This window comes from Sminthopsis crassicaudata, chromosome 3 (assembly GCF_048593235.1).
Source record: "Sminthopsis crassicaudata isolate SCR6 chromosome 3, ASM4859323v1, whole genome shotgun sequence".
In the NCBI taxonomy this organism is placed as follows: Eukaryota; Metazoa; Chordata; class Mammalia; order Dasyuromorphia; family Dasyuridae; genus Sminthopsis; species Sminthopsis crassicaudata.
The window spans coordinates 344,751,439-344,776,267 of NC_133619.1; the positions used below are offsets into that span (position 1 = coordinate 344,751,439).

The 24,829-nt window shown below is 35.4% G+C and overlaps 1 protein-coding gene, 1 long non-coding RNA gene and 2 pseudogenes across 4 annotated transcripts in view; 3 read left to right on the forward strand and 1 right to left on the reverse strand.

Annotated features, from left to right (window-relative positions):
- The first annotated feature begins 77 nt into the window (after positions 1 to 77).
- On the forward strand, positions 78 to 24,465 carry LOC141561710 (uncharacterized). 2 transcript variants are annotated; one of them, XR_012488129.1, is made up of 5 exons: positions 78 to 238; positions 15,781 to 15,906; positions 16,300 to 16,513; positions 17,953 to 18,308; positions 24,354 to 24,465. It is a non-coding gene; the product is annotated as an uncharacterized LOC141561710 (long non-coding RNA). The 2 variants fall into 2 exon arrangements; XR_012488128.1 differs by lacking the exon at positions 24,354 to 24,465 and having other exon boundaries at positions 17,953 to 19,041.
- On the forward strand, positions 10,004 to 10,611 carry LOC141559657 (ATP-dependent RNA helicase DHX15 pseudogene; annotated as a pseudogene).
- Positions 13,069 to 14,283, forward strand: LOC141559658 (ATP-dependent RNA helicase DHX15 pseudogene; annotated as a pseudogene).
- Positions 20,181 to 24,829, reverse strand: part of PIK3CB (phosphatidylinositol-4,5-bisphosphate 3-kinase catalytic subunit beta) — a 167,849-nt gene continuing 163,200 nt past the window's right edge. For both annotated transcript variants that reach the window (XM_074301652.1, XM_074301651.1), the window contains one exon: positions 20,181 to 21,804. In XM_074301652.1, the coding sequence (XP_074157753.1) occupies positions 21,667 to 21,804 (138 nt within the window). In that variant the 3' untranslated portion in view covers positions 20,181 to 21,666. The remainder of the gene's footprint in view (positions 21,805 to 24,829) is intronic.

Here is a 24,829-nt window from a genome sequence, read left to right on the forward strand (position 1 = left end):
AATTGGACATATGTACCTGTTTAAGGAAAGCCAAACTTTAATAGATATAGCAGTTACTATGTAGTAAGCTGTAGTCATGGCAATGAGGGTTAACAGCAACAATGAGAAAAGTTTGATTCAAGCAGGCCTTCATGACCGGAGGGTGGTTCCTTTCAGGTGCTTGTCTGAACTCAGGGACCATCCGGGGCTGGTGTGGAAACAGTTCTGGGATTTTGCTGTGGCAGAGTTCATCCATAGGGTGAGTACAAAGGATTGTTGCTATACTAAATTCAAGGCACAGTTTGCTTTGCTGTACCTTAACTCTGAAAAATAGGATGTCCCCTAATATTATAAAGAGAGAACTTAAAAAGAAAGGGTCTTGGCATGGGGATCCTGACAAGACTAACATACTATAATTTATTTTGGTTATTTTGACCAAAGCCTTTATACTATATTTTTGTAAGAGACCTTCCATGAAACACATTGAGGTAAGGAACCAATTGGAGTGGCCACTGACATAGGACCATATAATTTATGAAATCTGATTGGAAAATGAAGAAATATTTCCTGACTATGCTCAAAAAGTTGTTAAACTGTGCATACCCTTTGACCAGCAGTGTTACTACTGGGCTAATATCCCAAAGAAATCTTAAAGAAGGGAAAGGGACCTGTATGTGCCAAAATATTTGTGGCAGCCCTTTTTCTAGTGGCTAGAAACTGAAAAATGAATGGAAACCCATCAATTGGAGAACGGTTGAATAAATTGTTCTATATGAATATTATGGAATATTATTGTTCTGTAAGAAATGACCAACAGGATGATTTCAGAAAGGCCTGGAGAGACTTACATGAACTGATGCTGAGTGAAATGAGCAGGACCAGGAGATTGTTGTATACTTCAACAACAATACTATATGATGATCAATTCTGATGGACGTGGCCCTCTTCAACAACAAGATGAACCAAATCAGTTCCAATAGAGCAGTAATGAACGGAACCAGCTACACTCAGCAAAAGAACTCTGGGAGTTGACTATGAACCACTATATAGAATTCCCTATCCTTCTAATTTTGTCCACCTGCATTTTTTATTTCCTTCATAGGCTATTGTACACTATTTTAAAAATCTGACTCTTTTTGTACAGCAAAACAACTGTCTTGACATGTATACATATATTATATTTAATTTATACTTTAACATATTTAACATGTATTGGTCAACCTGCCATGGGGGGGAGAAGGGGGGAGAAGGAGGGGAAATATTAGAACAAAGGTTTGGCAATTGTCAATGTTGTAAAATTACTCATGCATATATCTGGCATATAAAAACTATTAAATAAAAAAAAATTAAAAAAAAGAAAAGAAATATTTCCTGAAATGAATTTGGAATTTGATACCCCCAAGGAGAAAAGCCAAAAGATGAGTGAACTGGCCAGCTGCCTGTATAAAAGAAAAGTATAGGGAGCTTGGCTAATAGTCCATAGTGGTTTGAGACTTTTAAAATAGGGGGCCAGTTCACTGACTGTTGGGGGTCTGGACTATAGTAAAAACAAAAACTCACAATCTGTCTCCACTCCTCAGCTCATTTGCCATAACCTGGCTGGCTGCATAAACATCCTTAGCCCACTGCATCTGGCCCGTGGGCCGTAGTTTGAGAACCCCTGGTCCAAAGCATCCTCTCATGTTGGGTGGTACACATTACATAATAGAAAAAAAAATTTAATATTATATTTTTGGGGAAAAAGCAAGAAATCATTATGGATAGGAAGGTTCAGGTTGACATAGAATTGATTATTTTTTAACAATCTCTGTGGTTGTCAGTCAGATTATCAGTCACATGGAGTTAAATTAAGATTTTAGGCTTCAAGGAATTTACATGATAATCAGGGTAAAATGAGTTCACAGATAAGTGCTTTGGAGGAGTGCTCTAACTGTGTGTGTGTGTGTGTGTGTGTGTGTGTGTGTGTGTGTGTGTGTGTGTGTGTGTGTGATCGATCAGAAGAAACTTCTGGAAGGAAGCCGAACTTAAGCTAAGCCTTGAAGGGAGGGAGTTAAAGTTCCAGGTGATCAATATGAGGAAACATTACAGGCATGGAGGGTTAACCTATGCAAAGGCACAGAAGGTAGTAGATTGAATGTTCTGGTCAAAACAAGTAGGCCAAGTTGATTGGAATGTAATAAATGAAGAGAAATAATTTACAATCAGTCTGGAAAAATATAAATCAGACTGTGAAAGGCAATAAATGCCAAGCAAATGAGTTTTGTGTTGTCTGCTAAAAGCAATGTAAACCCACTGAATCTTCTGGAGCAAGAAAGCAAGTAATATAGTTAGACCCATACCTGAAGTATTGGAAAAGTTAAGTTTGGAGAACACTCAGGGAGTGGGGGAACATTATGTCTGTCCTTTAATGTTTGAAAGGTTGTCCACTATTAGGCAACATTTAACAAATTTTTGCCGGTTAACCTGAGGGGGAAAAATATTTGAAGGATTGTCAAGAAGAAGAGACATTTAATTTTCTCTGATTGGCCCTCAAAAAGATCATAAACAATGGGTAGAGTTTGCAAAGAAATAGATTTTGAGTATGAGGTAAGAGTATAGATCTTTACCATCTGTGACAAAGAGAATATCCTTTCACTATCTTCATCACTTACTGTAGAAGAATCAATCCAACAATATTTATTAAACACCTAAAAGATGCCAGGTATTGTACGAGATGCTGTCCTTGATAAAGATAAAAATTAAATAATCCTTGCCCTAAAGTGGCTTACATTTGATTGAGGGGAAAGATGACTTGTTCTGTTTGTGTTCAGGTAGCAGAACTAGGAGAAATTACAGAGATGTAAATTTAGGTTTGCTGTAAGAAAATATATCCTAATGATTAGTATGAGCTTGGACCTCTGATTTCCCTGGCATTGAAAATGGTTAGGTGAAGAAATTTACTCTACTCATGCTGATCAGCACCACCTGTACGATTTACATTTAAGGAGTGGCCTATAGCATTGTGATGTTAAATGATTGTCCAGTGTTAAAAAACCCATATATATCAATAGCAAGACTCCTGACCTTGACTGACTTTCTAGCCAAAATGAAATACATTTCTAATTATATTTTCCCCATTAGAATAGACCAAAATGTATTAGTTTGTCACATGAGGCAGTAGGATCTACCTAAGTAGAGGTCTTCAAAGAAAGGTTAATTCATTACTTGTAATAAATTGATAAGTTCCAGTCTGGAATGTAGTGTAAATGAAGAGAAATAATTTACAATCCGTCTGGAAAGATAGATACAAATCAGACTGTGAAAGGCAATAAATGTCAAGCAAATGAGTTTTGTGTTGTCTGCTAAAAGCAATGGGGACCCACTGAAATCTGTTCCAGTCATCATCCTCATCTCCCAACCACCATAATATTAGCCTCTGCCCTTGGGATAAGAGGTTCTGATAGGGAAAATTTTGTCTTATTTGGGAAGAAACCAGAGTGTCACACCCACCTACCCTTCCCCCCATTTTTAGCTCTCCTTTCTAGTATATTCCCCTATTAGAATGTAAGATCCTTGAGGACAAGGGACTATTTTGATTACTGGGCATATTTATATTCCTAAAACTTAGCACAATACTTGACACACAGAAGGACTTAATAAATGTTCAATCTATCATCTTTTTACCTGATATTCTTATTTAGATACTATAAGAACAAAATGGCATCTGAAGTCCTTTCCAATGCTTAAATTCTGTGATTTGAATAATTCTACCTTGTTACTTAAGATTTCTTAAAATTCAGGAAAAAAAGTGGGATGCTTTACTTGGCTTTTACCTTTTCTTGCAGGATTTTGTTTGTGATACATAAGAATGCAGATAATTTATGTAGATTTTGTTTATATCCTGCTATTTTGTCAAGATTATTAATTTTTTCAACTAATTTTTTGGTTTAGTGTTTGGGATTTTCCAAATATAACATCATATAACCTGCAAAAGAGATAATTTTATTATTTCATTCCTTATTTTGATTACTTTCTTTTCTTTTCTTCTCTTATTGCTATTGCTAGGAATTCTAATATAATGTTGAATAATATTAATGAGAGAGGCCATCCTTGTTTCATACCTGATCTTACTGGAAAGACTTCTGGTTTATTACCATTACAAATAATGCTTACTGATGGTTTTAGATGAATGCTTTTTAGTCAGTTTAAGAAAAACATCTATATCTATACTTTCAAATGTCTTTGATAGAAATGAGTGTTGTATTTAATCAAAAGCTTTTTATTATTGACATAATCAATTAATAGTTTTCTTTATGTTAAACTACTCATGTAGTCCTGGTTTAATTCCATTCGGTCATAATGGATAATTTTTGTAATATATTACTGTAATATTTTAGTTAGGATTTTATTTAGAATTTTTATATCCATATTTATTAATAAAATTTGTCTATACTTTTTGGGTTTTTGTTTTTATTCTTCATAGTATAGGTATCACTGAAGGAGTTTTAGTAGGATCCTTTCTTTGTCTATTATTCCAAATATTTATTTATTTTTGGAATTAGTTGTTCTTTAAATGTGTGATAGAAATCACTTGTTAAATCAGTTTTGTTTTTTTTTCTTAGAAAGCTCATTTATGACCTGTTCGATTTCTTTCCCCACTTCCTCCAACAATATTTGTTTGATTTTTCTAAAATAGGACTATTTAAAACTTAAACTTCTTGAAGGCAGTCTATTTTTTTGTTTGCACTGGAATCTTCTGTGCTTAGCACAGTACCTAGCATATATACAGCAAGCACTTCATATGTGCTACTTGCCTTACCTAGAATACCTACCCACTCTTCTTCACCAATTTTCCATCTTTCCATTCAACACATCTCAAATCTCACCTGAACCTCCAAGTTATTCATAAAGCCTTTCTTGATAGTCCTATCTTGTCTATAAACTTCCAGAACAATTATTATTTTTACTACATGATCTACCATTTAGTTAGAGCTAATTTTGTATTTTTCTTTTCAATGTTTATTGGTTTTATCTTCCTCATTCCACTGAAAATTCCTAAAGAATAGGATCAGTATATCTTTTTCTTTTCCCCACATATCAAGCAGAGTGATAAACACAGAGTGATAAAATTCAGTAAAAGATCACTGAATGAAACACAATCTCCTGCTTGAGGTAAAGGTAAAACCTGAAAGAAATGGAAGAATTTCAGAAATCAGGGTCTGGATTCCCTATTTTTACTGTCTTCCAGAGCTGTTTCTCTAGAAAAGCAAAATGTTGCTAAACAATGACTTAAAGGTCAGTAAAAATAGCAGATTCTTGACAAATGAAAAAAAATTAAAACAAAAAGAATTAGTGCTTTAAATTTGCATGTGCTTTCTTTGTAACAATGGAGCATGGTAGCTAAGGAATACGAGAGAGAAGAAAGGAAAGGGGTACAAACTGTGTGTTTTTATAATGGTAAATGTTTTCTGTTAATTGTTTTTTATTGACTTGTTTATATATATATGACCAACATCCATATTCAGTCTTTATAATTCTTTTTCTGATTGTGGGTGGCATTTTCATCCCAAAATTTTCTATTTTGTGATCAATAATGATCTCTAGTTCTCCTTTGGTCACAAATTCCTTCCTCCTCCACAAGTCTGAGAGGTAGACTATCCTATGTTCCTCTAATTTATTTATGATCTCGTTCTTTATGCCTAAATCATGGACCCATTTTGATCTTATCTTAGTATGTGGTGTTAAGTGTGGGTCCATGCCTACTTTCTGCCATACTAATTTTCAGTTTTCCCAGCAGTTTTTGTCAAATAATGAATTCTTATCCCCAAAGTTGGGCTCTTTGGATTTGTCAAACACTAGATTACTATAGTTGTACCCTATATTGTCCTGTGTACCTAATCTGTTCCACTGATTGACTAGTCTACTTCTTAGCCAATATCAAATGGTTTTGGTGACTGCTGCTTTATAATATAGCTTTAGATAAGGTACAGCTAGGTCACCTTCATTTGATATTTTTTTTCATTACTTCCCTTGAAATTCTCGACCTTTTGTTCTTCCATATGAATTTTTTCTAGGTCATGAAACCCTTTACATATAATGAATGTGGGAAAGTTTTTAGCCAGTATAAATACTTTAATGAACACCAAAAAATTCACACTGGAGAGAAACCCTCTAAATGTAATGTATGAAGCAAAATTTCAGATAGTTTGGAAATCTTAGTAAACATCAGAGAATTTATACTGCTGGAGAGAAACCATATAAATACTGAAGTAAACCATATAAGCCATATAAATGTAATCAATATAGAAAAACTTTCATGGACAGTTGAATAATTCATATCTATGAAAAACTAGATATCTATATCTATATATTTAATGAATGTGAGGAGGTTCTCAATCAGGGTATATGCCTCAGGAAATTCACTATAATTCATACAGAGATATATAAATGATAATGATTGTCAGAGGTTATTGGCAAAACATCCTTTGTCACCAGAAAATTCATATAGGAAAGAAGCTTCATGAGTTTATTGATGTGAGAAAACTTTTGTAAGAAGACAAGCCTTAAAAAAGAACAAAATGATTAATAATGGAGAAAAGCCCTTTGAATATAATGATTGTGGAAAAACTTTATGAGAAAGCAAGAGAAATCATACTGCAGAGAAACCTTTTTAAATGTAGTGAATGTGAAAAAGCTTTCAGAGAAATGGGAGGACTTCATGTACATAAGGAAGAACTTGGATACAAACATTAAACATGGACTAGGAAAATCTTCAGAAATTGGAGGTATTCAATTCTGATGGACGTGGCCATCTTCAACAATGAGATGAACCAATCAGTTCCAATAAAGCAGTATGAATTGAACCAGCTACATCCAGTGCAAGAACACTACATAGAATTCCCAATCCCTCTATTTTTGTCCAACTACATTTTTTATTTCCTTCACAAGTTAATTGTACACTATTTCAAAGTCTGATTCTTTTTGTATGGCAAAATAATTGTATAGACATGTATACATATATTGTATTTAACTTATACTTTAACATATTTAACATGTATTGGTCAACCTGCCATCCAGGAGAAGGGGGTAGGGGGAAGGAAGGGAAAAACTGGAGCAAAAGGTTTTGCAATTGTCAATGCTGAAAAATTACCCATGCATATATCTTGTAAATAAAAAGCTATACAAAAAATTTTTAATGCAAAAAAAAAAAAGAAAGAAATTGGAGGTATTTCTATGGACATCAGAAAATTCTTATTCAGAAGAAACCATATTAAGTGTAATGAATATGGGAAGGGAATCCTTTGTGGTTCGCCAGAAAATTCACACTAGAGAGAAGCCCTATATATGTAATGAATGTGACAAAGCTTTTACTCAGCTCAGAGGCATTACCTTACTGAATATGAGAGAATCCATATTGGAAAGAGACCCTTTGTAATGAATGTGTAAAGTTCTTCAGGCAGAAGCAAACTTAGGAGACTCATAAGAAAATTCATACTAGAGATAAATTGTTTAAGTATAATTAATGAATGTTGGAAAGCCTTCAGTTGGAGGGAACACATCTAGGAATATCAGTGATTTCATCCTGTTGTGTAATGTAAATGTGACCAATGTGGAAAAGTTATCATCCTATAAGGAAACCTATCACTTCAGAATTCACGACTGAGCCCATATAATGACTCTAGCATGTATATTTAACTTTTCATTACAAGCTTCTGTGGAGTTATAGCATGGAAAATATTTCATAGGGTCACATTTAAAGTCCAATGGTGCCATTTTATAAATGAGGATACAAAGAAAAAGAGTCATTATGTGACTTGCTCACGATCATTTGTTGTTGTTCAGTCATGTCCCACTCTTTATGACCCCATTTGGGGTTTTCTTGGCAAAGATCCTGGAGTGGTTTGCTATTTCCCTTCTTTGGTTCATTTTACAAATGAAAAACTAAGCAAACAGCAGTTAAGTGATTTGTCCAGGGTCACACAGTGAGTTTCTGAGCCTGGAGTTGAATTCACAAAGATGAGTTTTTCTGAATTAAGCTCTGTTCTCTGGCTACTGCACTTCCTAGCTGCTCAGTTACACAGCCAGTAAGTATGTGAGGCAGTATTTGAACCCACAAGTACTTTTGACTATGAAATGGAGGTTATAAATAGAGTTGAATAATTAGATCTGATCAAGTACTTGGATAATTATAGTTTGCAACATTGTACAATAATGCTGCAAAAAAAATCATTAAACATCTAAAATATATAGAAAAAAAAGTTCAGAAGGAGACACAAGCAGGAACTTTGTTTCCTACTGTGTTAAATTTAATAAGCACTTTAAAAAAATCCACCTCCTATGAAATAGAAGTCCACAGTTTTCATATTCAATCCTCTATATTGTCATGGCTTGGGGTGATTAGGTTAATAATAAAAAATTAAAAATAAAGAAAGGACTTTACAACAGATAGAACTGAACATGGAACAGTTAATAGGTTTAAAATTGAAAACATAAGACAAGACTGTATATTGTTACTTTATCTATTTAACTTAGATGTAGAACACACAATGCCCAATACCAGGATCAATCAAAAGCTGGGAATTAAGATTAAGGTTACCAGGAGAAGTATCAATAATTTCAGATATGTAGATGATACCACTCTGATGGTGGAAACTGAAGAATTAAGAAGCCTTTTGATGCAGGTGAAAGAAGAGAAAAGGCTGTTTTGAAACTTAACATCCCACCCATCCAAAATCCCCAACACTAGGCTCTTGGCAATTGGTCCCATCACTTCCTGGAAAATAGAGGAAGAAGAAATGGGAAGTGTGTCAGATTTTATATTCTTGGGCTCTAAGATTATCACAGACAGTAACTGCAGTCATGAAATTAAGAGATACTTCCTCCTCAGAAGGAAAGCTATGACAAATCTGGACAACATACTAAAAAGCAGACATCATTTTGCTGACAAAGGTCTGTATAATTAAAACTATGGTTTTTTCAGTAGCAATGTAATGACTGTGAGAGTTGGACTATAAGGAAAGCTGAATGCTGAAAAATTGATACTTTTGAATAGTGATGCTAGAGTAGACTTTTGAGAATCCCTTGGACAGCATGAAGGTAAAAATCAGTTCATACTTAAAGATATTAATTCAGGCTATTCACTGGAAGGTCAAATTCTGAAGGAGAAATTTAAATGTGTTGGCTACATCATGAGAAGATGGAATTCATTGGAAAAAACTCTGATGTTGAGAAATATTGGAAGCAAATAGAAAAGATAATGTCAGAGAATGAAATAGACAGTGTTATGGAAACAATGAGCATGAACTTGACACAGACTTCAAAAGATTAAGTGGAGGAAAGAAAGGCCTGACCTGATATGGTACATGGAATCATGAAGAGTTGATCTGAATGAAAAGCAAAATCTTCTTGACACAATGTCTAATGTTCCATCCACTAGTCTGTGTTTCCATTCTTTTTAGTATTGTTTGTTAAATACTGAAAGTCAAAGTATCCATTTATCCCACAATATTGTCAAGGGATCTGAAAGGGAATGTTATGAAAGAAAAATCAGAACAAAAGGGGAAAAGTACTAGAAAGGGGAAAAAAAGGTGAAAATAGTTATGCTTGGATCTGCATTCAGTCTTCACAGTTGTTCTGTATGCAAATGGAATTTTCCACCCCAAGTCTATTGGAATTGTCTTGGATCACTATATATTATTAAGGAGCTAAGTCTATGATAGTTCATCATCACACAATTTTGCTGCTGTTGTGTACAATCTTCTGGTTCTGCTCACTTTACTCTGCACCTGTCTTTTCTGAAAATAGCCTGCTCATTATTTCTCATAGAATAATACTATTCCATTACATTCATAGACAATAATTTATTCAGACATTCCCCAATTGATGGGCATCTTTTGATGGTGGCCTTTTGAAAATTCCTTCTTCCACAATTTCCATGTCAGTATGACCATCTCTAAATAATACTGAGGAGATCTAGAGAGAATTATCTCTCTGGCAAGAAAGGAAGGGGGGACCATTGGGAAGGATCGAGATTGTGACTAGGATCATGAAAGATCATGACAGAGCTCTGAGACAGAAAGAGAAGAAAAAGGATTTTCATGTCTCTACTAATGCTACGCTCATTAGTGCTGGATTACCACTCTAAAAGCATAGCATTCAACATACTCAACACATTTAGCTCAAACATACACAGGACACACATCACTTCCATAGTATATTAGTCTGTTCACAAATCTATCCCAAACTCCTTACTATGACATTCTAAAAAAGTGACTTCAATTGTGTCTAGGAAAATAAGGATAGGTTTACAGATGATACTCTGATTGCACATCGTCTTTCCTACTAATTTATGAGACTCGTTCTGGCAAAATAACACCGATTCTCCCAGTTTTATGTTGAATATATGCACTCCTTTCCAGGACTTATGAGAGAAGGCCCCTGCATGCTGCCCAGGAGAGTTGCTGCAATGTATGTGGCTCAGAAAGTTGTCAAAGAAAATGATGCTGGGTCAGGGAATTGGATTATTCCATTTGATTTGAAAATTGCAACAATGCAAAAACTATTCTTAAATATATAAGAAATAATCAGATGTTATTTAGAGAAAATATGAATGATCTCTTTCTAGTGTGCTATGGTATTATAATCCTTGGATGAAGCTCATGAAAGGGTTTGGCCATATATAATTTAATGGAAGTTCTGAGGCAAAGATCAGATTTAAAGGTTATTATTTTGAATGCTATTTTAGAGACAGGAACATTTTCATAATTGAACCCTTTTAATTATTCCTGACTATACACACTCTGTTGAAAATTTTAAAATATTTTAATAAACCAGAAAGAGAGAATATTTCAAAACAGAAATTCAGAAGGCAGAGCCAAGATGGCAAAGAGTAAACATGTCTCTATCTGACCTCTTCTGACCTTTTCTCAAACCAAGAGAGATTAACCTCTGAACTGGTTTTGGAGTAACAGAACCCACAAATAATTGAAGTTCAACACATTTCCAGAAAAAGATACTTTGGAAGAACTTCAGAACAGGTCTGTTTCAATTGGGCAGGAGGATAATCTGCCAAGTCCAGGCTGGAGTATAGAAATTTACTATGAGACTCTTAGGTTACTCTGTTCAGGTTGCAAACAAGTGGTGTAGATTTGCTGTAAGACACCCAAAAGCAAATTCAAAAGGCAAATTGTAAGTCACTGAGCTCTGAAAGAATGCAGGACCTGGCTTTGATTTCCCAGCACACTGGAAGCCAGTCAGCAGAACTGCACCAAAGCAAATTAAAGTGGCTGTTGTCCCTTTGCCTTAAGAGCAGACTTCAACCCTTTAAAAATTGAACAAAAAAGCAAAAAGAACTCTGACAACTGACAACTTTTATGGAGAGAGAGAACAGATCCCAAAAGCCTGAGGTTTCTAAAGGCAAATCCAGATGAAACCCCAAAAGATATGACCTGATCCCTATTCCACAAGGCTTTCTTGGAAGATTTCAAAAAGGATCTTAAAAGAGAGAAGAAAAATGGGGAAAGGAAATGAAATCTTTGCAAAAAGGTATGTGTTATGGGACAGGACTTGAAACAAGGTACTAAGTGGAATTGAGGAAACAATGGTTAAATCTAGTTTTAAATTTTTTTTTTTTCCCTAAGGCTGGGGTTAAGTGACTTGCCCACCGGTCACACAGCTAGGGAAGTGTTGTGTCTGAGACCAGATTTGAACTCGGGTCTTCTTGAATTCAAGGCTGGTACTCTATCCACTGAGCCACCTAGCTGCCCCTAGCATTGATTTAATCTTACAACAAATAGTGGTTTCCTAATGATATAATGATTGGTATATACTCAGTGTGGAGCATATAAGGGAGAAGCTCTCAGGGTTAGAAGGACAAGCACACTAGAAGCTGAGACAGATTCATTCCATCTTCTACCTTCGTGGTGGTTGGAAGCTGAAGCACAAATCTTTGAATTCAGAGACAGTTGGGGAGATTCAAAAGCCAGAGAAGGCAGGCAGGAGCTCAGGCTCTCGGAACCAAGGAAAGAAATAGGCCTCCAGAAAAATTAGCAGAGCTCCAAGTGAAGGAGATGAACTTTTTAATACCTGGCTGCACTTGTGGTGATTACAGAACTGAAACAAAGCCTGCCTCCAAAGACCCCAAGAAAACTTCAACAGAGAACAGTACATTTTAGAGAAGAACTTTACAAATATGGAAAATGAAAAACAGAAATTATGTGAAGAAAATTCCTTTAAAAATAGATATGATATATTGTATTTAATTTATACTTCAGCATATTTAACATGTATTGGTGAACCTGCCATCTGGGGGAGAGGGTGAGGGGAAGGAGGGGAAAAATTGGAATAAAAGGTTTGGGAATTGTCAGTGCTGTAAAATTACCCATGCATATATCTGGTAAATAAAAAGCTATAATTTTAAAAAATAGATATGATGAAATGGAAAAAGCATATAACTCCTTATAAAATAGATATTTAAAAAATTTGTTGAAAAACAAAATTTGTGAAATGGAAAAAAAATGCAATGAACAAAACAGCAATTCAAACTAATACATCTCTCTTTTTTTTAACCTATGTTTTTTTAAATTATTATAGCCTTTTACTTACAAGATATATGCATACGTAATTTTTCAGCATTGACAATTGCAAAACCTTTTGTTCCAACTTTCCTCCCCACCCCTTCCCCCAGATGGCAGGTTGACCAATACATGTTAAACATGTTAAAGTAAGTTAAATACAATATATGTATACATGTCCAAACAGTTATTTTGTTTACAAAAAGAATCGGACTCTGAAATAGTGTACAATTAGCCTGTGAAGGAAATAAAAAATGCAGGCGGACAAAAATAGAGGGATTGGGAACTCTATGTAGTGGTTCATAGTCATCTTCCAGAGTTCTTTAGCTGAGTGTAGCTGGTTCAATTCATTACTGCTCAATTGGAGCTGATTTGGTTCATTTCATTGTTGAAGAGGGCCACGTCCATAGAATTGATCATCATATAGTATTGTTGTTGAAGTATATAATGATCTTCTGGTCCTGCTCATTTCACTCAGCATCAGTTCATGTAAGTCTCACCAGGCCTTTCTGAAATCCTACTGGTCATTCTGTGATATATGTCTAAAAAGGAAGGAGAAATTTTTCATGGAGAAGAGAAAATTGAGGAAGCCTATAAAAGAATAAAGCATAAAGTTGATGATTTAGGTCTAGATATTGGTGATACTAAAAATCACTGCTCTGGATTCCACACTTCTATTCTATTTCAACATAGCATAGTATTTTTGAGCATTTCCCTTCAAAAAACCAAAATGAAGCAATAGGACAAAAAGTAGTTATGTCTACCAATATTGCAGAGAAATCACTAATAAACAGATGGTGGTATGCTTGTAATTGACCCTGGATTTGCAAATGCAAGAATATGTAAAAAATATATGTAATCTTAAATCAGAGTGGAGTTTCTTTTGGTGAAAGCAAATGACAAAACTTTTGCTCAACAAAGCTGTTCAAGCTGGTCATACCAGGCTTGGAAAACGTTTCAGATTTTATATAGAGAAAGGGAAGACAATATTTACCCTGAAATTTTGAGATCTAATTTGAGTTCAGTAGCATTACAGTTAAAGAAACTTAGGTGAGTTGGTATACTCGATTTTATAGATCCATTAGCTCCTGAAACTGAGAGCTTTAGAGAGTTTGAATTTTTTCTTAGATGCTTTAAATGACAGCAGAGACTTGATTAATTGGGATCCATGATAGCCAAATTTCCACTGCATATATAGCTTACTAAAAAAGTTATTGCAAGTTGTGACTACAATTCTTCTAAAGAAGTTCTATCATTGCTATGCTGTCAGTCCCAGGATTGTTTGTCCCATAGGGGACAAAAATGCAGCATATGAAGCCAAGGTGACATTTACCCACATTGATGGAGATCAATCTGACCATACTGATCATTTGTGCACTTTTAAACAAAATCATGAGTCAGTTAGTGATGTTATGACAATTTCATTAACTACAGATCCTGATTTATGTGTGTAGACAATGTATCCCAGCAGCTGTCATGAATCACAGGCAGATTTAATTTGCCTTGTAGAAGTATAAACTTCACAAGCAAAGCCTATTAGATATAAGAAAAACTTTGGTTACTGGGTATTTTATGCAGTTGGTACTTTTATAATGAACAGGACATTGCTTAAGAGTAAAGGACAAGCAAGTAGTACAGTTGCATCCTTCAACTACTCTGGACCACAAGTCAGAATGGATGGATGCTTTACAATGAATTTGTCCTTGCAACAAAGAATTATATTCAGGTATATATAGATTTCAGACCAGAATAGTAGGTGAGCCTTGCCCTCAATATTATGATATGAGCAATTTCCAAGCAGAGAGATTTGGACCGCATCATTGCTAAATTTCAGCTCAAGTCTACATTACTCATACTGAATTTAGTGCTTTGAGATGAAGTTATTCAAATTGCACTCTTTACATTAGTTCATTAATGTAATGATACTTATTGGAAAGCTTAAAATTGTTTTACAAGAAATATTCCATTCTAATTTCATAAATTAAAACAATCATGCTTTTTGTGTGTTAACACTGTAGCTCATATTGGAAAAGGTAATCTTGTTTCAATTGATTCAAAGTGGTTCTATACATAATACATACATACATAAACAATGTTATAACTGAAAATGCTTCTAAAATGTGTTTATGAGCCATAGTATACATGATTGTTGTAACTGTTGATATTTCTTTTTTAAAAATGTGTAATTTTACAACTTGTGCTTATGTAGACACAATCTTTAGTCTCAACACAAAGGCAATGACTTCAATAAAGGCTATTTATACTAAACTTATCCTTACAGTATCTCTATTGTCTCCTCTTGTACTCATCACTGGTGTCTTGTGAATAAAGATTAGATCATATATTGTCACCAGTTTAGGGAACTCTTGGATGACATGGTTTTCCCACCAATGCAGATCAACACTTGGTGACTTATAGTAACTTATCATTGAGAGCACAAGTGATTGGTCCACAGTCACTATATGTCAAAACTTGGACTTGTACTTCTTGATTTCAAAACCAGCTCTCAATATGTTGCCTTTCTTTCCCCAGTCATCCTAATTTACATCTTTCCACTGAACACTGATGGTTCTGGAAGAGTAAGTGAATTTGGTGACCTTGCACAGCCCTCCCTCACATAAATCCAATTTACTTGCATGTCATGGCATCACCTCTCTGATGTCATGGTCCTCTTTGAGAACAAAGGACAAACAACAAGGCTCTTAATAAGTGTTTTTTGAACTGAATTGAGAAGAAATATTTGAATTACCCGAATTTGTGGCCAGTCATGAGTTTTTATCATTTGTTTTGGATAACCAGATTATTGCAGTCTGATAAATGGGCAGGATGCATAGACTTGCCTGCATGTTGCCTATTATCAAGAGTGAACAAGGATCTATTGAAGAGGCAAGACAGATCCCCAAATGCAAACACAATTAGGAGCTTTACTGCTAGAGGAAGAAGCTAATTGGATTACTCAGGGCAGCAGGAGGCTATTTCAAGAGAACATACCCTAGCACGGAAATGAAGATTAATCTAATGTTGTTCCTTAGAGAGAAGAAATTGTTTCCTAATGTTTAGCACTGTTGACTAGATCTCTCCTCCCTTCTATCACCTCATACTTCAGCTTGTGCAGGAAACAAAATCTCAGTTCTTAGAGATAAAGAATTCTTTCCCTTTTTTTCCTGCTGGATATTGGCTCCAAGGTCCTGTAGTAGTTTTCATTTAATGAGAAAACTTTGCTTTCTTGATGTCTTCCTGTGTTTTTTAGAGGGCAATCAGAAGCAGTCCTTATTTCCTGGGTCCTAACTTGATGCTAACACTTCTGTTCTGACCAAACGTAAGAACTTGTTCGGCCTGTCTTCAGTCTTCACTTGCTTGCCAAGATTGGAGTAAGGTAAGTGTGCATGATGCAAGGGTCTATTACCCTAGAAATTTGGCCTTCTTTCTTCACTATCCCTTTTCTGCTCACTGGAAATTACTACTTAATTCCTTGTTTATCCTTGCCATGAAACTCGCCTAGCCCACCCCACCCCTTTCGTTGATTCTAGAGCATTTGTGTCAAACCATTTACCAAAAAGATGCCTGCCTGTGAAAGACAAAGAGAAGGGAAGTAGAGAGGAAGACAGGGAGAAGAGTATCTTCTATCCCTTACTAGACTGTTAATTTCTAGAGGGCAGAAACTTCCCCCTCCTCTTGTATCCCTTAGTATACCCGAACTTTATGATCTGGCTGCTTCCTCTGGGACTTTATACTGGGATTGACTGATCATGTATCTTTTATCTTACAGGTCACTCAAGACCTAGACTACTGCCTTACCCTGAGCTCTCTTAGGACTCTGATTCCCTTAGTGTCCCAGGCACCATGAGCTGGAAGAAATGGAATCAGGAAAGCAAGGAAGTCCCTTTAGGGGAGTTTCACAGTAGTGGAAGAAGGAGAGAGCACCTGCTGAAGAGGCGGTTTCCTGCCCTGAGGTTCTTCTCTGAACCCGTTAAATGGAAAAAGTAAGAGATGGGGCTGGGAGTAGAGAATGGGGAAGCTTGGAGGAAATAATGGGCTTGGTATCTTTTTTTAACTTATGAAACTCTGCAGTTTGCAATACTCTCTTCAAAGGGGTTTCCCATCAAATGTACAGTATAGCAATGCTGTTGGCTAAGGTGAATCATAAAAAATATCCCTATTTTATCTTTGAGGAAACTTGAGGTCCAAGAATTAGGAGAAATGATAGATGACTTGCTCAAGGGCACAGGAGGCAGCAGGATATTATGCAAACATTGGAATTGACATTTCCAGTTAGGAAGCTCTGGGCAAGTTAGAGAAACAGAAGCTAAAATTTGGAAGGTGCCTAGTAGCCTGTATAACCCAACTCTGTGACCAAGAACCTTTCACAATAGATAGAAGTGATCTTTAGGTCCCTTTGAAAGCCTCCATACAATGAATGGTTCAAAAGGCAGTCCTTTCCACTATTGCTTAATTCAACTTGACCATGTACTAGATCCTGGGGAATCAAAGGAATAAAATGGAAACAATTCTAGCCTCCAAGGAATCAAGTGAAAAAAATCCCTACCTCCAAAGAGATTACACTCAACAAAGAATGCAACACATAGAAAGACAAATGAAGAAAGTAATTTAATCAATACCAGAGAGTGGGTGCCATTTACTTGTTTTGGACAATTCTAATTATCTCTCTGAGCCTGTTCCCTCATGTTTTATTTTTTGTTTTTTTAAATGGAGAAAACACTAATCTTATCTCTTTCCTGGGGTTGTGGGGAAAGCATGCAGATATTAAAGTGATGAGATGTCACATTAATGACCACAAACCTTAATCCAACTATCACTTCCAGATGCTGCTACAACTTAGAACAGACATAATTCTTCAGTGCTGCCCTCTCCCTCTGCCCTCCAATAGGATTCCTTTATTTTTAGGCCCCTAAAATTCAATTACTTTTGATGATGTACATTAAATGGAAAACAAACACAACTTAATAAATGTGAGATTTTAAGAATTTGGAGGATAGAGAATAGTCAAAGGGTTCAAATATTGTCTCCGTTATAATAGATGGGACAAATTGGGCTCTAGTTTCCTTATTTTTAAAAGGAGAGGTTGGAGTTAAGTAACTCAATTCTCTTCTAGCTCCATAGTGTGCTCATGCACGACAAGAAAGAGAAATGATTATAAGTAAAGACATATCTTAGGTAAGCCAATCACTTTCCTCAAGCCTGTTTTCATCTGTAAAATAGATTTCCAGTATCTGTCAATCTTTGATCTTATGATAACTTCTAAGTACATGATCTAGTGCAAGTGAGAATGAACCCTGTGCAATGGAAAGGACTGGAGATGAGAAAATGAGTGAGGCCTGAAGAATTAGGATTGTAGAGAAATTTGAATGTCAACAACTGAACCCTCTTCCCTGACCTAAGGTGACTATTTCTTCCTTCACAGGTGGAAATCACCAGTCTCAGGATCAATTCCTTCAGTTCCTTCCAGTCCTCTGGTAAAAGGAAAATCTCAAGAGGAAGGTGAAATTCAATGTCTTCATGGGACAAGCTCTAAAGAAGCCCTATTTCCCCAAGAGGGAGGTACTTGGCAGGGTATGCCCCTGAATAGTACATGTCCCCGGTGTGAGATCGTGAGTTGCAGGCAATGTGATACCCTGCATTCTGAACGAGACTTCATTGCTCACAGTGTCCTGGAGCACTATGACCAGGCTGGGAGCCAGAGAGCTGGCCAGTTGCACAGGGGTCATCAGAGAAGGAAGTGGAATTGATGGTTGGGATCCCATCCACAAAACTTGACAAGTGAGTGAAATTGTCTTCATTAGCTTCTGACTCCTGTTTCTTTGTCCTTTTAGTCTACTCTTTCCCATTCTTGTATTGTCCAGTCTATTTCCCTCAAAGAAAAATCTGATAATAACCTAATTATGCTGTTAGGATTTAACCAGTTGACTTTTCTCAAGGGAATATTCTCATTTAACAAAGGAAATTGTTTTACTTTAAAGGGAATACATATCTAACGGTATAAGTCCAGGCAGTATGACAATGAGTTTAAAAGTAGCTGGGATCTGCTTGAAAACTAACTACACACTAGGTAGGAAATTACCTAATCCTAGCTATGTTACTTATAAATCCCTGTAGAGGTTCCAGTTTATTACTATTCTATTTTCTTCCCTAGAATCTTGCATCTTAGAAAGAATATCCTGCAATAGACTGCTGGCAGACGGATTATCCATTAACATGCTATTGATATATATAACATTATATGTTCCCACTTTATTCTGACCACTTAGTGGCAAAATAATAGGTCTCAATTTGAAATAATTGCTTTGCTTGGTATTCACAAAAAATCTGGGCAAGTAGGAAAGGTAGTGTTCCATTTTACATACAAGAAAATTTAACTTGCCTGAAATAAGTACCAGGATTCCTGACTCCTAGCAGAGTTCTCTCAAAAAATTACATACACACACACACACAAGTGAACTTATTAGGTGGTTTTTGTTTTAAATATATATTAAACATTATAATTACAAAAAAATGCCCTGCTCATCTGTCCCTTTTCTGTACTTCCCTCTACTTTTATTTTTTGTGTGCTTTTAAATTTACAATAGTAACTTGCTTAATGCCCAAACCCTAATTAACCATTTATGTGTTATGAGTAGTGATAAATGCTTCTTGCTCTAGAGTCCCTGATCAATGAAAGAATCTTCCTGTTCTCTGGACCTCTCTTTTCTTTCCTATATAATTTCCCTATCAGATAACCACATGAGTGAATGAAAATGCAAAGATGAGATTTAAAAATCAAATTCCTTAGTTCCTCAATGGTGAGTTTTTAATTTCCTGGAAAATTTTAAACCTTAAAGGAAGTGTGAATTAGTGTTTGTGGAAAGAATGTTCATTCACACTGATGAAAATCACATATTCTTGAATTAATGGAATTGTGAATTAGTGAAGAAACTATATGCAGTGGTTTTTAAAAATTAAATAAAAATATTTCCCAAATTCTCAAAGACTGCAAATAAATATAGTGAAGGATGACACTGTATGGGACAAAAGCCACAGGACAAATATCTTCTACTTCAAAGGATTCCATCTTTGAATTCTCCTTGGGTATAGTCTAGATGTGACATATGGGTAGGGATCCCATCTTTGGATTCTTCTTGGGTGTAGTCTAGATGTGACATACGGGTAAGGTTACAGTGTGGCCTATGAGTGAAAGGCATTCCATAGATGATTGCCCTATAGACTCAAGAGTCAGTACCAGTCTAACTTTTGCTGAGAAACAAATACAGATTCTTAGCATTCACCTAGTTACTAAAGCTGCTTCAAGAGTAAGGCAAACATTCAACCAATCAAACTTATAAGCTTCCACTGGAGCCTGCAGAAGAGTTACATAACTATATTTCTTCTCCCTCTTCCATCCCTCCCTCAAAAAAACAAATGAAATAAAGAACTAAGGAGGAAGGTGAGAGAGCCTTTGTTCTTGGGAGAAAGAAGAAAAGGTGTGGCTTTCAGAGAGTTCTTCAGATGGCTAGGTCAGCTCTTCCATTTCTGAAAAGGCACTTTACTCTTCACTCAGGCAAGGATGACCCTGGGGAAAAAGGAATCCAACACAGGACAAACTGCATTGTATTTTGGCTTGTCCACTGATTAGCTAAAGAGACAAAGAATATGTTCTTTGAACAAAAGAAAACAACTTTTAATCAAACATCAATGGGAAGCATGTTTAGTTGAAAAATAAACATATCTTGTTTAATTTCCTACCACTCTGTCATTGTGGAATGAGAGTGACATGTGTTGTTTGGAGAACAGGCAGCAGCTTTGATGGCTCTCTTGATGCTCACTGGAATACACATTTTACACACTCAAACCCATAGTTCCTATTGCATATATCAAAACTTCTCTCTACTTAGCACCCTAAAAATCTGGTACCTCGGCAAGTAACTTTTTAAAAAATCCAATTTATTATGCAACCAACCAAAAGCTGAACACACAATATTCTGCAAAAAATCATCATGTTAGAAGTTTTAATAAATACAGTAAGAATAGATCTGAGACTGTTCATTGGCATTTTCTAAAAAATACTGAATTTCAAGTTGGGAATTTACTTCATAAATAGTTTCCTTGTCTTTTGTTGCCTTTATTTTTTTTTTGGTACAATTGCTCAAGTATTATCCCCCATATAGCTCACCTTTCCTTACACATACAGTACATAAATCCTGTATCAACATACTTCATTAGGGAAGTGGCTGGAAGAACTGGATCAGGCAGTTAGTTACCAGAAAGGAATGTGGAGAAAAAGAAGCCCTGCTTTTGGCAAAAATAAAAACCCCGGCTGAAGAAAACCAAAGGCAACATATCTGAGATATTTTTGTTTTATACACACACGCACGCGCACACACACACACACACACACACACACACACACACACGCACGCACACTCAATCACATGTGGGCACATGCGCTTGCACATGCAAACACACATGTATATTCACACATATATTTGTGTGTGAAGCATACATGCACACACAACCATGTCATATTTGCCACACCATTAGATTTTCAGCAAGTCCTGATGGAATGAATACCATAGTACAGAAACACCAACAAGAAAAATCGACAGGTTTCCACAGGTTTGATTAAAAAAAATACATCAATTTTTAGTTTGCACAAAGACACCTTTTTAAAAGTCCCATTCTGAACGTAAAAACAGCCACTGTTTTTACACTGTCCCATAATTGTTGTGTGTAAAGTTCTTGGCTGAGTTAGCATGTGTTGTCACGACACAGAAAAATGAATATTTACATCACTGCTTAAAAGTACCAATTTTTTAAAAGAAGAAAACATCTAGTAGCTTTCTGCGTGCAAAGTCAGCAAGAAGTGATTATCCATGATGTTGGTAGATTTTATATTGGGTCTTTGTCAATCAGAAATAGAGTGCAATCATGAAGGATCATTCAGGTTAGGTTGGAGATTTTTTTGTTTGTTTTGTTTTAAACTTGGTGTTCCAGGATTTTGTTCCCTTTTTAATTAACACTTATTGTCAAGGCAGTGTTCAGTTTAGTGCAAATCCAAAACGAAAGCCAAACTAAACAAACCAAACCAAACCAGTAACAACAGCAAAAGAAGAACAAAAAACACAGGGAGAAAAGCTGGCACTTGTTAAGACCGGTAATCTTTCCTCATGGTGTGTGCCATCCAGTTTACTTTAGTAGTCCAACTTTCCCTGAGCGCCTCATCAAATTTCTGCTTAAATTGCTTCAGTGCTTCTTCTTCACTCTTCCCCAAGGCCAAAGAGTCCTAAAACCAAAAATAAGCGAATGAATGCTTGTGTGAAAAAATAAATTCCAACCTGATCCATATTATAAAATTGTGTACAAAGGTCAATTCAATTCACATCCTATGAGTGTGCAAGCAGGGTTATGCTAGGAGTTATCAATCAAAGGTTAAAATTGTACCAAGACTTTTGTGACACACAGGATGTGACACCTTGGAAAGATCAAAGTTCTGCTCTTGTGGAACATATTATCTAACAGCTTTCCAAAAAGATTTTGTATTTTCTACAAATAAGTTTCTTTTTAAAGCCTGATTTTTTTTTCTTTTCACTAATGATAAAGTAATGCAATTATGTAACAATAACAATTCTTATAAGTAATATTTGTGAGGCAAAAGCAACAATAAAAATGTATATTAAATTGGAAGCTAACCAATTCTATTTAGAGAAACAAACATTAGAACTTGTGGCTACTGTGGTATAAATATGCCTCTTCTGATCAATGTATATTTATATGTATAAATAAAATATGAATTAACTAAAGATGTGGTAAGCAAGAATAATGTCCTAAGTGAAGGGGCTAATAACCTTTCAAAAGTGATATCAAACGGGTGATTGATGTCTTTGTATAAGTGGGGAGAAAATCGGGGAAAGACAGCTTAGGAGTCTGTAGACAGCCACAGAACAGCAAGAAAACATTTAATACTTGAACCTAGAATACAAAGAAATGACAATGGATAGAAAAAAAAGGAGGGGGAGGAGTGTCAAAGAGGGTCTATCCACAGGTCCACATAAAAAAACCACTCTTTTAACTGTATGCCTTTTGCTGGCTACTGATGCTTGGCCTAGGCTTTTGTATGTAAACAAAAAATAATCTATTTCTGTTTTAGTGATTTCCTACAAAGATACATTCTAGTGATAATTTTCCATCTTAATTGGAAGGCTACATTTCCAAATGTGCTCAAATTAGAGTTTGTTACTACCCAAGCCAAACTGATTTTGTGTGTGTGTGTGTGTGTGTTGTGTGTGTGTGTAAAATGTTCATTAGAAGACAATGGACTGAAAAAGGAAACAAAATAAAATTAATTCAGTTCAAGGTATTCAAATCTAATATGGTTTTGCCTCAGTTATATACTTTACACATCTATTTAATTGTAAATTAAAAACTGTAAAGATCAGTCAGAAGCAGGTAGGAAAATGACCCATTAAGAAGACCCTGGTACAACACTGGTAATGAGGGAGGAAGCACTTGCTAATTGCAGAGGAAGAAAATTAACTACTACTTAAGGGAGTGGGACAGAGGTGGTCCTTAGGAAATATGAAACTAGCCAATGAAATTTCCTAGTGGCAGAATGAGGTTTTGTTTTGTTTTTTTGTTTTTGTCCTTCATCCTCAGAGAGGACCATGACATCAGGGAGGTGATGCCATGATAGGCAAGTGAGTTATACAGTATGGTCAGGTACACTGGAGAGTTGTGAAAGCAGGGCTAACTTCTAAATAATTTACTTACTATGGAACTTAGCAAGCAACTATAAACAAAATGTTTAGTAAAAATGTAAAGAGGAAAACAATGATAAATTGGGGTCAATGGAAGGAAGGGATTGCTTTTAAATTATCTATTTCTAAAAACACTTCAATAGCTCCAAGTTTTTTGATTTTTTTAAATGATAAGATTTTTCTGTTTTAAACTTATCAGTGCATTAGAGGAACATGATAAAGATCATGATCATGAGGTCTTGGAATTATAATAATCTGCTCGTTGTTTCTTATTAGTATTTTAATTTAAATGTAAATTTCAATTACTATTTTACTATCATTCAAACAAGCAGCATTTATTAAGCTCCTCCTATTTCCAAGGAACAATGTAAAAGTGCTGACCTCCAGTGGCCTGCATTCTACTGCTGAGAGTCAATATCTACATAGGAAAAAAAGTATAATAAAATTTGTAGAGGGACAGACAGAAGTACAAACTGAAGTCACTCAGGAAATAAGGAAAGGTTTTCCAATAAGGGTGGAAATAGTGGTGAATTATGGAAGCTAATCAGAAGTGGCAGATGTTGCAGTAAAGGGGAGAGAAAGTAGGCAGGAGAATCTGTTCAGAGAGACTTTATGCTGGTTATGAAGGGAGGGTCTGACAAACTGCAAATAGGCCAGCCTGGCTAGAACTGAGTATGTCAAAGGAAGTTGGAAAGTAAGTCTGGAAGGCAATAGTAAAAGATTTTAGATGTTCTGACAAATTTATATTTTAACAAAAAGAGATTTTGCCTAATAATTTGGAACATCTTGGAAATAATAGCAGTAACACGACATAAGTAATTGTTAAAACTGCACTCCATTTGGTCTAGTAAACATATCTACAAGACAAAAGACTCAACTTCATGTTTTAATAGCTAAGCTATTTGCCTCTTCTAAGTCACTTCAGGGAATAAAAAATCCTTCCAAAAGTATGAAGTTTTACCACATGTCATAAAATGATTATTTTTAAAATTAATCTTTTTAAGGTTTCATTCAACTTGATTTTGTTCTGAATTCTAAATTCTCTCCCTCTCTTTTCTTTATCCTCTCCATTGAGAAGACAAGAAAAAAAACTGCTGAAAATATGTATACACATACAAAACCAATGTCCACATTATCCATATTCCAAGGGGAAAAAAAAGAAGCAAGAAATAAAAGAAAATATGCTTCAATCTGCTAAGTGTATCAGTTCTTTATCTGGAGGTAGAGAGCATGTTTCACCCATGAGTCTTTTGTAATTATGGTTGGTCATTGTGTTATTCAGTTTTACTAAGTTTTTCAAAGTTAATTATTTGTATAATATTTCTTTTAATCTATAAATTGTTCTACTTCTGCTTATTTCATTTTCTTTTGGGGCATTGGGAAACCATCATTTTTTATAATGCAATAATATTCTATCACATTCACATGCCATGATTTGTTCAGCCCTTTCCTAATACATGGGCAGCTCCTCAGAATTTCAATTCCTTGCTACCACAGATGCTATAAATATTTTTGTACATATGGTCCCCTTTTTGCTTTTTTTTGATTCCTTTG